Below are 14,597 nucleotides of genomic sequence, written 5' to 3'. Positions count from 1 at the left end.
AAGCCCAGGCTGTAGGGCTTTTCCTCCTAGGATCCTGTCCTTTGTGGAGGGGCCTTGAGGAATAGGGTTTGGGCTCCCATCAGACCAAGGCCTTGGTCAGGAGGCTGCTCTGGCCTCCCAACCATAGACCTCCCTCTTCTCTCCTCAGCCAGGATATTAGACACATGCGCAGAGGGGATGGGCTTGATCCTTTTGCCTGTTAGGAGGTGCCTGCCTATCCACTGCCACCCCCCACATACATGCACACGCACACAGACACCCCATAAGTCATGTTCTAAGTGCCAACAATGCTGAAGTCTGCAGTAAAATACACCCATTGCTCAGATTCAATGTGTAGGAGAGTAAAGATTGGTGTGCATTTTCCAAACTGCCCACTTTTTTTCCATTCCTACTGAACTAGATTAATGAACATGTCATTAGCATTATTAATACCTAGTGTTTCTGTGGGGCTTTACGGGTTACAAAGTGCTTCACAGATATCTCTCATTTGAACCTTACAACAACTCTGGAGGGAGTTGTTCTCCTTCTTCCCATTTTTTTTTGGCGGGGCAATGAGGGTTAAGTGACTTGCCCAGGGTCACACAGCTAGTAAGTGTCAAGTGTCTAAGGCCGGATTTGAACTCGGGTCCTCTTGATTCCAGGGCCGGTGCTTTATCCACTGTGCCACCTAGCTGCCCCTCCTCCCCATTTTACAGATAATCACAATTATGCTGCTGCTGCTGCTTATGCTGCCATTTATATGGGGACATGCTAGAGAAGGAAATGGCAAACCAGGGCAGCCTCTGCCAAGAAAACCCATGGGGTCACATTGGCTATGACTGAACGACTGAACAACACACAGTGCTCACCAAGTGCCAGGAACTGTGCCAAGTGCTCTACAATGATTCTCTCATTGGATCCGCACAACAACCCTGGCAGAGAGGTGCTGTTATTATGCCCATTTTTACAGATGAGGAAACTGAGGCAAGCAGAAGTCAAGTGACTTGCCCAGGGTCACATAGCTGGGAAGCATCTGGGGCTGGATTTGAACTCAGGTCTTCCTGACTCCAGGACTGGGGCTCTACCCACTGCCACTCAGCTGCCCCATATTTTGGTATCAGTTAAGAATGGAATAAAGATAGTGATATAAAGGCCTGGTAGTGCCCTGACCTTGCAGTACAGTAAGAGGCTGAAGTGTTGGCCTGGCACACAGGAAGCCCTGGGGTCAAATGCCACTTCTACAATTCCTAGTCCTGTGATCCTGAGTACATCATCTAATGTCTGTGAAACTCAGTTTCCTCACCTGGAAAACGGGGGGGGGGGGGCTGATAAATCAGTGCCTGTGGTAGCTGCTTCACTGGTTTGTTGGAAGGTTCAGATGGCATCACGTACTGTAAAATCCCAGCTTGGCCATCAATGCACTCTCGAAGCGGGCTTGCATATGTCAAGCACTTTGCAAACTTTCCAATGTTCTGTAAATGTCAGACATCATTCAGTCTTCTTGGCGGAGTAGAAAGGCCACGGTGCTGTGAAGCGGTTCTGATGAAGGGCGAGCCATTCTCTGAGCGGCATCCCCCAAGGGGCCGTTACCCACCTCCTGGAACTACAAATCCTTAGCAGAAGGACATTTTACCATGCAAGTGGAAAAAAAGAAGTACTCTTCCCTGGATTCTTTTGGGCAGACGTATGGGGGAGGAGTGAAGGTGGCCATCACTGACTGCTCCGTGTGGCTGTTCACCTCCACCTTCTCCCAGTGAAGCCTCCTCTCTCACAGCCAGAGAGAGAGCCGGGATCTTTGCTGCTGCAGTCTCTCCCAGCAGCTTCATTCCACCCTGTCCTCTCTACTTCAACCCATCCTGACTGGGATCGGACTGATCTGGCTCTGTTTTATCCCCCTACATTAGATTGTAAGCTCCTGGAGGTCTTTTTTCATTTCTTTTCCTGCTTGTGTCTCCAGAGCTTAGGACAGTGTTTGGCACACAATAAATGCTTCAGAAAGGCCTTTTTGTTTGTTCATCAGAAAGGAAATATAGATATCAACGAAATGGGTTATATTGACAGTTAATGAAGTAGGTTCTCTGGCTGATGTGCCTCAGAGTGATGTGCAGGGGACCCTGGGTCCTTAAAAGCTAAGCTAGTGGAGCATGAGGTCTGGCAGGTCCAACTAAGCCACACATGACCCTCCCTTTGTGCAAGTGACACTCCAGCCAACTGCCTGTTCCATCTCTTACCTCCACACTTTTGCTCAGGCTGTCCCCCATGCCTGGAATCCTCTCCCTCCTCCCCTCTGCCTCTTGGGACACCAGGCTTATTTCTAGGCTCAGTTTAAGTACTTATTAACATGAAACCCTTGCTGACACCTCCCCCCCACAGTTGATAGTGCCCTCCCCCAGAAATGATTTTGGATGTATGGTATATTTGCTTCCAACAGAATGTAAGGTCTTTGAGTACGACCAGTCAGGAAACATTTCTTAACTTGCCGACTGTGCACCAGGCATTGTACTAAGCACTGGGGATGCAAAGCCAAACAGGCGACAGCTAGCCCTTGCCCTCAGAGAGCTTACTTTCTATTGGGAGAAACAACAGGTACCTATACAAGGACGTGGGGAATATGTCTGGACACTGGGGGAGGGGAGGATACTCCTGTGCCTAGCACAGTGCCTAGCCTTGCAGTTAGTCAGTAAACATTTATTAAGCACCTACTATGTGCCAACTACTGTGTTAAGTAGTGGAGATCAAAGACGGTCCCTTCCATCAAAGAGCTTAAAAACTGATGGGGGAGGGGCAGCTAGATGGCTCAGTGGATAGAGCACCGGCCGGCCCTGGAGTCAGGAGTACCTGAGTTCAAATCTGGCCTCAGACACTTAACACTTACTAGCTGTGTGACCCTGGGAAAGTCACTTAACCCCAATTGCCTCACTAAAAAAACAAAAAAACAAACAAAAAAAAACTGATGGGGGAGACAACAAGCAAACCAATGGGTACAAAGCAGCTGTATCCAGGAGAAGTGGGGCATAATCCAAAGAGAGAAGGCAGTGGAATCCAGAGGGGTCAGGGACGGCTTCCTGGAGAAGATGGGATTTTAGTTGGGAAGCCTGGAAGGTCAGGAATCAGAGGGATCCAGGCCAGAAAGGAGACTCAAGAAATGCTGGGTGAATGAACTAATTGAGAGGCAGCTGTGGGAGGGGAGGCCCTTACCCCGGGAGCAGGGGTCAGCCTGGCCATGTTGGGAGAAGCCCATTCGCAAGCTGGGCCCAGGGTGGTGACTTTGTATCCTTTTCGGCCTCCCTTGATGGAGGGGCTTCCACTCTGCCTGTGGAGCCTGCCCTCTCGGATCCTGGTGCTTGGTGTGTGGCGTGCTGAGATGGGCGCTCACGTGGCTTCAGGATTACTTTCCCCGCTGGTCATGGCTTTTGCAAGCTAGGCTTGGAATCCCGCTCCTGGTTTGGTATTTGGACTGTTTGTTTGCAGTCCCCATGGGTATCGGTCCTATTGACTTCATGCCCAGTCCCAAAGTGTCCTCGGCGCCCTCTAACCATGGAGCAAGCGGCAGGAATCCATGTTAAGGGTTGAGGGAGGGGGGTTGGGGAGAAAGCAGGGAACTGTGCTCAGACTCTGCATGTTTTCTGACACCTCTTTCTACTGGGCCTTTTGCCTTTGCTTTGCCATGCCTCCACTGTGACTGTATTTTCCCTGAATCCATTGAATTGGTGAATCTCATCGTCCTATAGATGTAATCTAGAAGGATATGTGTGTGTGTGTGTGTGTGTGTGTATGTACATGCACTGCACACACGTGCCAGAGTACAAACATGAGCAGGACTGTCTAGTTCTCACTTAACCCTTTGCAATGATGTGACTTTCATTCCTTCCCTGACTCTTCACATATTCCTTGCCTCTATGCTGCTTAGTTCATGCCACGCAGTGCCACAGGAAAGCAGGCCTTGATTGCCAGGGACTGATGTGCTTCTTTAAATCTTGAAGTTGGCCCCCAGAGCATTTCTTTTGATTTGCCTTTTGTTAATTTTGTCACTACCCTGCTCAGATGCCTTCAGTGGCTCCCTATTGCCACTAGGATAAAAAAGAAAGTTCTCAGCTTGACATTTAAGGTCCTCCACAGTCTGGTTCCCACCTATTTTTTTGGCCTTTATTTTATACTATTTTTCAGACTCTATGTTCTAGACAAAGTGTTCCCTGGCTCTGGATCTGCCTTTTATTAACTTTGTGACCTTGAGCAAGTTATTTCCCTTCCATTTCCCTATCGATAAAATGGGGGGGGGTTGGGTCATCTAGCCTCTTCCAGCTCTAAACTGATAATCTGTGATCTACATTCAATCTCCCACCTCCACACATTTACACAGACCATTCCTCATGCCTGGACTGCACTTTCTCCTCATTTCTGAATTTCCCAAACTTCATCTTTCTTCCAGGTTCAGCTCAGGTACCACTTCCCCCAGGAAGCCTTTCTTTGTTTCCTTCCCCTGATTATTGGTGTTCCCTCCATCCTCAGCTTGCCTTGTGTCTTCCTTAATGGGATACACGTTATATATGGTCCACATGCCGGCTCCTGAAGCAGGGACCCTGTCATTTTCCATCTTTCTATCTCTAGTGCTTAGCTCAGGGCCTTGACATAGCAAGGGCTCAATGAGTTCATTACATTGAATGGACTGTTTTCCAGTCTGTTCTTCCACGTCTGTTGGCTCTCCACTGTCTGTTCCTACTCTGTGATCGAGACCTCAGGCCCCCTAACCCTGAGAGGATGCCCCTCCCTTCTTCCCTAAGTTCTTGTAGGGCCAGAGATAACAGAGTAGACACAAATGGACAGATTCACCAAGAGCGGGCTGCCCACACAGCTCCAGAGGACGGTGGGTCCAGGTAGATACCTAACATTTATGTAGTGGTTTCCATGTGCCAGGCACTCTACTAATCCTTACACCTCTGTCACAGACCTTGAGAGGAAGGTGCTCTTGCTATCCCCATTTTACAGATGAGGAAACTGAGGAAAACAGATTTCAGTGACTACCCCAGGGTCACACAGCTAGTAAGCCCTCTGAAGCTGAATTTGAACTCAGGTCTTCCTGACTCTGGGCCCAGCTCTCTATCCGCTGTGCCACCCAGTTGCCTTGCTAACCAAACTGTCAGAAGTAGGTGTGGAGTAGGGAGGGAGGAAGGAAACAAGAGCAATCATTGAGTGATGTAGCAGAGAGAAGCCCAGACTCTTGTTGCAGTCCGAAGACCTGGGATCTCGCCTTAGACCTGACATTTACTGATTTTCTGACACTGGGCAGGTCCCTTATTTACTCTGGACCTCAGTTTCCTTATCAGAAAAATGACAGGCTGACCTGTAAGGCAACATCAGGCTCCAAAGTCTCACCATCTCATTCTGTGATCCCTGCAGGGTGGTTGTGCGGCATTATTATCTTCATGTTATACATGAGGGAACTGAGGCTTGCCCACCAGTGATTGCATAGCTGATAAGTGTTAGAGGTGGAATTTGAACCTAGTTCTTTCTGGCTCCAGACCCAGTGCTTTGTCCATTATGCCATGCTACGTTCAATATTGTGTACAAAGCATGACTGTTCCTCTGTTTGGTACTTAGAGCTCTTCAGAGTCTTTTCTACCTTGACAATCCTTATACTTTTCCCTTCTACATGCTCCAGCTACACTAGTCTGCATAATACTCCTATCTCCCACCTCCATACCTTTGCCCTGGCTGTGCCCCATACCTGGAACACTGCCCCCTCATCTCCCACCCTCCTTTCTACAGGAGAGCTTTCTTAGTATCACCTTCTTCTTCTTCTTCTTCTTCTTCTTCTTCTTCTTCTTCTTTTGGTGGGGCAGTTGGGGTTAAGTGACTTGCTCAGGGTCACACAGCTAGTGTCAAGTGTCTGAGGCCGGATTTGAACTCGTGTCCTCCTGAATCCAGGGCCGGTGCTCTATCCACTGTGCCACCTAGCTGACCCCCAAGTGATATTCTTACCCATCTTCCCCTTATTTCCTGGGCTGTAGGCTTGTTATTGCTGCTGCTCCCTCCTCTGGGGACCGATCTTGGTGCTTGGAGCTCTGAGGGTCTTGTATTGACCAGGAGGTTCAGGGAGGAGGGGACGTGATCCTGTATTCTGCCCTATCTCCACCAAAAAGCCATGAATGAATGAAACTACCTTGGTCGTCCTTGAGCCAAACTAGGTGAATGTGAATCCAAAAGGCAGCAGAAGGTGGGGCAAAGCTGGAAAGCAGTTTGTCCGAGAAAGGTTTGGAGAATCTGCTGCACGGGAGGCTCAGTCTGTGGCCATGGTGGGTATGGCAGCCAGAGAGCCAGTGCCCTTTTGGGCCATGCAATGGCTGGGCAGAGGGATCTGATAGTCCTCTCCCACTCTGTCTTCATCAGACTATACCTGCAGGATTGGCTTTAGCTTTGGGGACCACATTATAGGAAGAACCTTGATAAGCCAGAGGGCTTAGCAGCGTGGCAAAGGGCCCTGCTTCCTGGCCTTTTGACAATAGGTCAGAGGGACTGGGGATGTGTAATCTGAAAACTTGGGGGACGTGAGAGCTGCCTTCAAATGTCTAAGAGGCTGGCCTGAAGCAGAGGGATGCTGCTCATTCTCCTGGGTCCCACAGGGAAGAACTAGGATCGCTGGGTGGAGGCTGTAAAGAGACAAAGCTTCCCACCAATGAGAGCTAGCCCCAAGTGGCATCAGCCACCTCAGGAGGCAGTAGCTTCCCCCCTCACTGGGAGTCTGTCAAGTGCAGGCTGGATGCCCACTTGCTAGCTACATCGAAGAAGGCAAGTTTTCTTTCCCCCCCTTTCCTTCCTTCCTTTCTTTCTCTCTGTTTCTCTCTCTGTCTTTCTTTGTTTCTTCCTTTCTTTCTGCAATTGGAGTTACGTGACTTGCCCAAGGTCACACAGGTAGTAAGTGTCAAGTGTCTGAGGTCAGATTTGAACTCAGGTCCTCCTGACTCCAGAACCAGTGCTCTATCCACTGCCCCTCCTAGCTGCCCCAAAGGCATCTTTCTTAATGTAGGACTTAGATCAGATGGTCCTTGAAGTCTTTTCTTTTTTTTTGCGGGGCAATGGGGGTTAAGTGACTTGCCCAGGGTCACACAGCCAGTAAGTGTCAAGTGTCTAAGGCCAGATTTGAACTCAGGAACTCCTGAATCCAGGGCCGGTGCTTTATCCACTGTGCCACCTAGTCACCCCCTCCTTGAGGTCTTTTCTGACTCTGTGATTCTGTGAGAAGGTACTATCAGCTCTGAGTAGGAGAGTGTTAGAACAACTGTGGAAAATCAGAGGCAGGCTAGTTGAAGAAGCCTCAGCATTCCCTCCACCATAACGGTCCCCTCTGCAAAGAAACTATCTTTTGAAAAAGGCAGGACTTTGTGTTTGAAAAGCAAATGGGGGGCAGCTAGGTGGTGCAGTGGATAAAGCACTGGCCCTGGATTCAGGAGGACCTGAGTTCAAATGTGGCCTCAGACACTTGACACCTACAAGCTGTGTGATCCTGGGCAAGTCACTTAACCCTCATTGCCCCCCCCATCTGTTTTTTTTTCTTTCACAATACTACTAATGCAGAAATATGTTTAATGTGATCGTACATATATAACCTATATCAGATTGCTTTTTGTTTTGGGGAGGGGGGAGGGTGGGAGAAAAATTTGGAACTAGAAATCCTATGGAAACTATCTTTACATGTAACTGGAAAATAATAAAATAGTTTTAAAAAAGCAAAGGGACCAGTTGGTAAGTTGGGAAAGTGGAAATTGGCCTGTATGTCGGTCTTAGCAGTGCACAACCTTTGATAGGGTTCCTCCGCCTCAAGAAAGGTACTCTGGGGCGGCTAGGTGGCGCAGTGGATAGAGCACCGGCCCTGGAGTCAGGAGTACCTGAGTTCAAATCCGGCCTCAGACACTTAACACTTACTAGCTGTGTGACCCTGGGCAAGTCACTTAACCCCAATTGCCTCACTAAAAAAAAAAAAAAAGAAAAAAAGAAAGGTACTCTGTGGGTTTGGGAGTTGTCTAAATTTTTGTTGGGAAGTATCCATTATATCATAATTTCTCTATAAAAAAGCTTCCCTGTAAAAAAATAAATGGAAATGAATTGTATAGGGGTGACTTTTAACTTTGTCCCCCCCAAAGTATGTATTTTAGAGACTATTCTAAATGACATCTGAAGATCCCAAGTAAAGGAGAGTGCTTTCTTCCTCCCAGACACATAAATAACAGCTTAGTTCTCAGTGAGTTGCAGATTCAGGTCTTGTTTGGGCTTTAGCCCAGAAGGGAGGTTTATTTATGATTACTCTTGTTATTTCTGCAGTGCCTTGGAGAGGTGGAGTGTTGGTGCATCCCCGCACCTGTGAGATCTCAGGTCCTTGTGACATTGCCGTGGATCTAGATGGAAAACTGAAAAGAGTGATTCCACTTCTAATGTTTTGGCTTCTTTTGTACATTTCATTTGAACGGAATTGCAAGACTGTATGTCTGCTGCCATTGAAAGTTCTGAGCTTGGAGTCAGGAAACTAGAGGTTTTAGTTCTAACTCTGCCACTAGCTAGCTGTGGGACCTTGGACAAGTCTCCTGACCTCTGACACCAATGGCCTTATTTCCCAGATGTGTTAACTAAGGTCTCTTCCAGCTCTGTAATTCTCTCATTTAACAAAGTTAGGGTTAGATTTCCTTAAGAATGTCTATTTCTTATTGATCACTCTAGAAATCAACCTTTTATGTCAATGAATTTAATGTTGTAGAAGGATCATGGCACTCTGTTAATCATATAAGTATATTTTTTTTACAGAGAAACCTGGCTCCCCAAAGACTGTAAAAGGACTTGACACTCTTCAACTTACCAAGAATTACTACAGTGTGGTGAGTCTTTAAATGTTCAGTTAATATGTGCCTGTGGTTTAATGTGTTTGTGTAAATCAAATGGTCCTGGTGGTAAATTGTGTGTTTTGTCCAAGGACTAGCCCAGTGAGTTCAGAGACTCATCGCCAGGTTGGCTGTAGGGGGAAGGGTTCTCTCTGACCCCTTTAGTCACTTGCTTGGCTTCTATTTCAGAAATAAAGTCAGGCCCACCTCTTCTTTTCCTGACTCTTAACTGCTCATCCCCCTTGTCCTATTTCCTTCAAGTTAGCAGATCTAACCTGGAGGCAAATGCTACGTAAGAGTATGTTGTAATTATAATTATATTTTATACGGAGCTGCAAAATGAGGCAGGAAGAACGACAAAAGAGGCAGGTGCAGAAAAGGGAGGCCAAGGGCACGTGGGACCTTTGAGAAGGATGTGAGAGCCCCAGCTACTGGGGGAAGAACTTAGTATCAGACAAAAACTACTAGGAAAACTGGATACCCGTGTGGCAGAAAGTAGGTATAGAACAGTATCTAGCACCATATACCAAAAGAAGCTCCAAATAGGTATGTGACTTAGACATAAAGAATAATACCATAAATTAGAGAACCAAGGAAGAAATTACCCTTTGGATCTGTGGCTAGGGGAACGATTCATGACAAAACAAGGGATAGAAAGGATTGCAGAACACAGAATGTGTACTTTGGATTATATAAAATTAAAATGTTTTTTAGCAAACAATGAAGCTAAGATTAGAAGAGAAGCCAGTGACTGGGAAAGAAATACTAGAAGCTTAGGAGGTGCCCATAAATTGGGGGGATGGCTGAACAAATTATGGTAGAGGAATATGATACAATGCTGTTGTGTTGTAAGAATTGATGAAGGGCATGGTCTCAGAGTGGAGTGAGCTGAGCCAGGAGAACAATTTCTACAATGACAACAGTATTGTAAAGACAAACAACTCTGAGAGGCTTAAGATCAACACAATGATGAACCACAGTTCCAGAGGACTCATGATGAAACAGGCTACCCACCTTTTTTTTTTTTTTTAAATTTATTTTTTAAAGTGGGGCAGTTGGGGTTAAGTGACTTGCCCAGGGTCACACAGCTAGTAAGTGTTAAGTGTCTGAGGCTGGATTTGAACTCAGGTTCTCCTGACTCCAGGGCCGGTGCTCTATCCACTGCGCCACCTAGCTGCCCCTGGCTACCCACCTTTTGACAGAGAGGTGATGGACTCAGTGTATAGAATTAGACATAATGTTTTTTGGACATAACCAATGTGTGATTTTATTTTCCTTGACTTTCCATATTTATTAAAAGAGTTTTGTTTTTGTTTTTCCACTGAGGAAAGGGAAGTGGGAAAGAAAATAGATTTTTGTTAATTGAAAAAAATTTTAAAACGGCTATGTGAGAGGGGAGTTGTGGGATCAGAGGGCATAAGAAAGTCAAAACGATGGGAACCATGTGGTTCTGGAGTGTGGCAGAAGGGCAAGATGGCACAGATGTAAAGGAGAGCTTCACAGTGATGTGGGCTGCTCCCCGTTGCGCATGGGGAGAGAGTTGTGGCCCCCGGGGTCTGAGGACCTGGGGTCACATGCCACCTCTGACACTATTACTCATGACCTTTAGACAAGATGACTTCTGAGGTCCCTTTTAGCTCTGGATCTAGGATTCTGTGATCCTTCGGACAAAGGCTGGATGGCCACTCATTGGGGGGTATTGGAGTGAGGGTTTTTATTTGAGTACACATTGGATCCCATGGCCTCCAAGGACCCTTCCACCTCTAAAATCCTGTGATCCTGGGAATGTCAAGGACTGTCTCCAAAGTCAAAAAGGGGCTGTGATCTGTACTAGAGGAGGGAGGTGTTCAGTATACTCCCCCACTCCCTATGGCAGATCTTTGGAGCATTGAAGACGTGTAAATTGAATCCCTTGGCTTAACAAGAGTTGAAGTGTTGAGATGACAAATGAGAGGCTTTATGGTGTTGGCTTGGCCCGGCCCCACAGGGTTCCAGTGTGACACATTCAGTGCTATATAAGGATCTCTTACTAATACCTGGAGACATTTCACACCCCCCACCCTGAAGAACCTCAAGGCCAGGAGAAAGAGGCCCTGCAAAGAGGCCCTGAAAAATGGTCAAAGACAAAATTGTCGGGGCCCAGGTATTCTGGTGAGATTCAGTGAGGAGATACTGTGCCCTTTGAAGGTAAAGGATAGACAAAGGAACCTCCTGGCTGCTTCATTCCCGACCTCTGACCCACCCCCCTCAGCTGAACTTGCCTGTGTGGCCCAGATGGACATCATCCAGGGCCAGCCAGCCTCTGGTACTGGCCCTTCCTCACTCACCCATCCCTGGGCAGAAGAGGGATGTTCATTCTGTACCCGCTGGCCCTTTCTTACCATCCTCTTCCCCCACCCCAGCTCCTCATTCTTCTGTCCAGAACTCAAGAACCCACCTTGGAGCCTCAGCCTCATCAGAGCCTCAGCCTCATGAGCACTGAGCATCATTCGGGTGGAAAAACATTAGATTTGGGGTCAAAGGAGCTGAGTTTGAATCCCAGCTCTGAATTTTCTCATCTGTGTGACTTTGGATAAGTCACTTGCCTCAGTTTCCACCTTTGTAAAATGATGGAGTTGTATTTGGGTCTTTTCTAGTTCTAATTTATGATACTATGATTCTGTGAGCATAAGGACACACTTTCCTCCGACTTTCTTTGATACCGTTTCTCTTCCCCCCTTGCTTTTTCCTCATACTTCAACTGTTCCCTTTTCCTTCCACACACCTTTTGTGCCTGACACACATATACACACAGAGTTGTCACCTGGCTGGTATTGAACCAGTGTATAACTGTTATCACAGAAGCTGGGTGCTGGGAGGGAGCCACAATCAGATTGAAGTAGAATAGTATTTGGGGGTTGTGGTTCTGACTGTGGTAACCCTACCCTTATACCACATTCACCACACACCTTCTAGCATCCCCTCGTCACACCTTGTGTGGGATACACACATCCTCCATCATGGTCCTTCACCAAGTCGCCTCCCCTCCCACAGTATGTTTAGGTGTACGAGCACGCACACACACATACTCTCTCTCTCTCTCTCTCTCTCTCTCTCTCTCTCTCTCTCTCTCTCTCTCCCTCCCTCCCTCCCTCCCTCCCTCCCTCTCTCCTTCCCTCCCTCCCTCCCTCTCTCCTTCCCTCCCTCCCTCCCCCCTATTCACAATGTGGATGATTCCTGTCTCTCCATCCCTCTTCCATTTTGGTCTGATACTTGTCCCTCATTCCTCCTCTTCCACTCTCAGTTCCCCCAGATCCCCTTTAAGACAGGGGAATTTCACAACCCTGGTTCCCCTGGTGAACTTTGATGGTTTCTTATGGGTTCAAACCCTGGAACGATCCAGAGCTCCACCTTGGAGACTGTGAATGCTCTTTTGTGTTACCAAAAAAAAGGAAAAGAAAAAAATGAACCAACTTTGGTGAATGTGCTTGAGATTTTCCCTTTAAAGAGAATGTGGCATCCATAAAAACAGTTTCAAATTCTAGTATACATTTGTTTTTTGGGGGGTTTTTTGGGGGGGTTTGGTTTTGGTTTTTTTTGCAGGGCACTGAGGGTTAAGTGACTTGCCCAGGGTCACACAGCTAGTTAAGTGTCAATTGTCTGAGGCTGGATTTGAACTCAGGTCCTCCTGAATCCAAGGCCAGTGCTTTATCCACTGCGCCACCTAGCTGCCCCTACACAGGTAACAGCCTTAAGTATAGGGGAATATTTTGATATTTTTGTTCTTACGTTTCTGAGGGCAAAATAGATCACTCAAAACACATTACAAAGTAGGTGGGATCACCTGTAGGCCCAGATTATTCAATATACAAAACAAAGGGAGTTGCCTATAATTCCTCTACCCAACCAAATCAGGGGCCTACCACCTTTATGAATTGAATACAAGGGCCATGCTTGATGCCAGTGCTACTTTACCTGAAGGAGCAGTTAGGTGGCACAGTGGATAGAGCACTGGCCATGGAGTCAGGAGGACCTAAGTTCAAATTTCACCTCAGATACTTACTAGTTGTGTGACCCTGGGCAAGTCACTTAACCCCAATTGCTTTAAACATCCAAGGCCATCTCCAGTCGTCCTGATGTATATCTTGCCACTGGACCCAGATGGCTCTGGAGGAGAGAATGAGGTTGGTGACCTTGCACAGCCCTCCCTCACTTAAATCCAATTCACTACAAGTCATGACATCACCTTGATGTCATGGTCCTCTTTGAGAACAAAAGCCAAACATCAAGTTTACCTGAAAAGATTCTTTTTTCAAAGTTTTTTGGATATCTTTTGTTTTCCTATCACAGCCTTTTTCAGATATGCCCCCCCACCTCTGACCTCCACCCAGCTTGCATTCCCTTGTAAGAAAAAGTTCCATAAAATCTGCAGATGCAGCTGACATAACAAACATACAGTGTATGTAGCATTCAGCACCCATATTCCTCCCACCTTTCCAGTGAAAGGTCAGAGGTTTATCATGTGGTTCTTAATTGGAATTAAGAAAATGTAACATTTTACTCTAATCAATATAACAATCCAAGACAGTTCCCAAGGACCTAGGATGAAAAATGCTCTCCACTTCTGGAAACAGAATTGATGATCTCTTAAGTGCAGATTGAATCAGATTTTTTGTTCTTTTATGGGGGGTAACATGGCTACTATGGAAATCTGTATAATCAATATCATATTGTTTTCCTTCTCAATGGATGAGGGAAGGGGAGAGACTATAGAACTCAAAATGTAAACAAAATGGATGTTAAATAAAAATGAAAAAAAAAACCCAAACAAAAAAGAAAGCATAACATTTGTGAAGAGCACATGAGCTAATGACAGGTCCCTCCAATCTCTTTCTCCAGGAAATTTTTTTGAGGGGCTGGGCAATGAGGGTTAAGTGACTTATCCAGGGTCACACAGCTAGTGTCAAGTGTCCGAGGCCAGATTTGAACTCAGGTCCTTCTGAATCCGGGGCCGATGCTTTATCCACTGTGCCACCTAGCTGACCCCCCTCTCCAGGAAATTTTTAACTCTTCCTTTAGCTTCCAGGTAACACAGTTCCCTTTCAATGGTAGGACTAAGACACCTGATGAGTGAAAATGCCACTGCAGTTTTTTCCCTTGGGTACACTGTGGAGCCTTAGCTTGCTTTGCTTTATTCTGGTTTTTCCTCTGTTCCCGATTCCTTTGATTTGGACTAATCAGGTACTAACGTATGCCATTTTGTTTTCAGTTCTTTCTCAGGGCTAGGATGACCGGTGGAAGGAAGGCCAGAAATGGATGGGATTCTTTCTAAGTTCTATGTACTCAGAATACCAACAGGGTTTCCAAAGCAGGGTAGTTGCTGTGGTGAAGGTACTTAGGATGAAGGTACTGAGACATGGCGCACGTTTGCTTCTGGCCAACACCAGTGTCTTTGGAGCCCTGAATGGTGCTTCTGATGTCTATATCAGGGGCCACTCTGAAATTTCCACTACTCACTGGAGTAGAAAAAGTGCTGGATTTGGAGTTGTAGAACCTGGGTTCACATCCTCTCTATAATGCTTAACGAACTGTATATTTGTGCCTACATCTATGATCCTCAGTCTTCTCATCTGTAAAATGGATATAATAATGCACTATCTGCCTCATGGAAGGTAACTATGTAACTTATAGAAATGTTAGTTGTTGTTATCATTGTTTTTCGCTTTGGGACAGGCTATTGAGGTAGGGATATATATATATATGAATAGACAG

The 14,597-nt window shown here is 46.5% G+C and overlaps 1 protein-coding gene across 7 annotated transcripts in view; it reads left to right on the top strand.

Moving 5' to 3' along the window:
* ARHGEF6 (Rac/Cdc42 guanine nucleotide exchange factor 6) overlaps nt 1-14,597 on the top strand; it is a 121,455-nt gene that overhangs the window by 38,986 nt on the left and 67,872 nt on the right. For all 7 annotated transcript variants that reach the window (XM_043974317.1, XM_043974314.1, XM_043974313.1 and 4 more), the window contains one exon: nt 8,773-8,843. In XM_043974317.1, coding sequence (XP_043830252.1) covers nt 8,773-8,843 — 71 coding nt within the window. The remainder of the gene's footprint in view (nt 1-8,772; nt 8,844-14,597) is intronic.

The sequence above is a fragment of the Dromiciops gliroides genome, chromosome X (assembly GCF_019393635.1).
Source record: "Dromiciops gliroides isolate mDroGli1 chromosome X, mDroGli1.pri, whole genome shotgun sequence".
Taxonomy (NCBI): domain Eukaryota; kingdom Metazoa; phylum Chordata; class Mammalia; order Microbiotheria; family Microbiotheriidae; genus Dromiciops; species Dromiciops gliroides.
The sequence above is the reverse complement of the archived record's forward strand: the minus strand, read 5'-3'. Positions and strand labels throughout refer to the sequence as shown.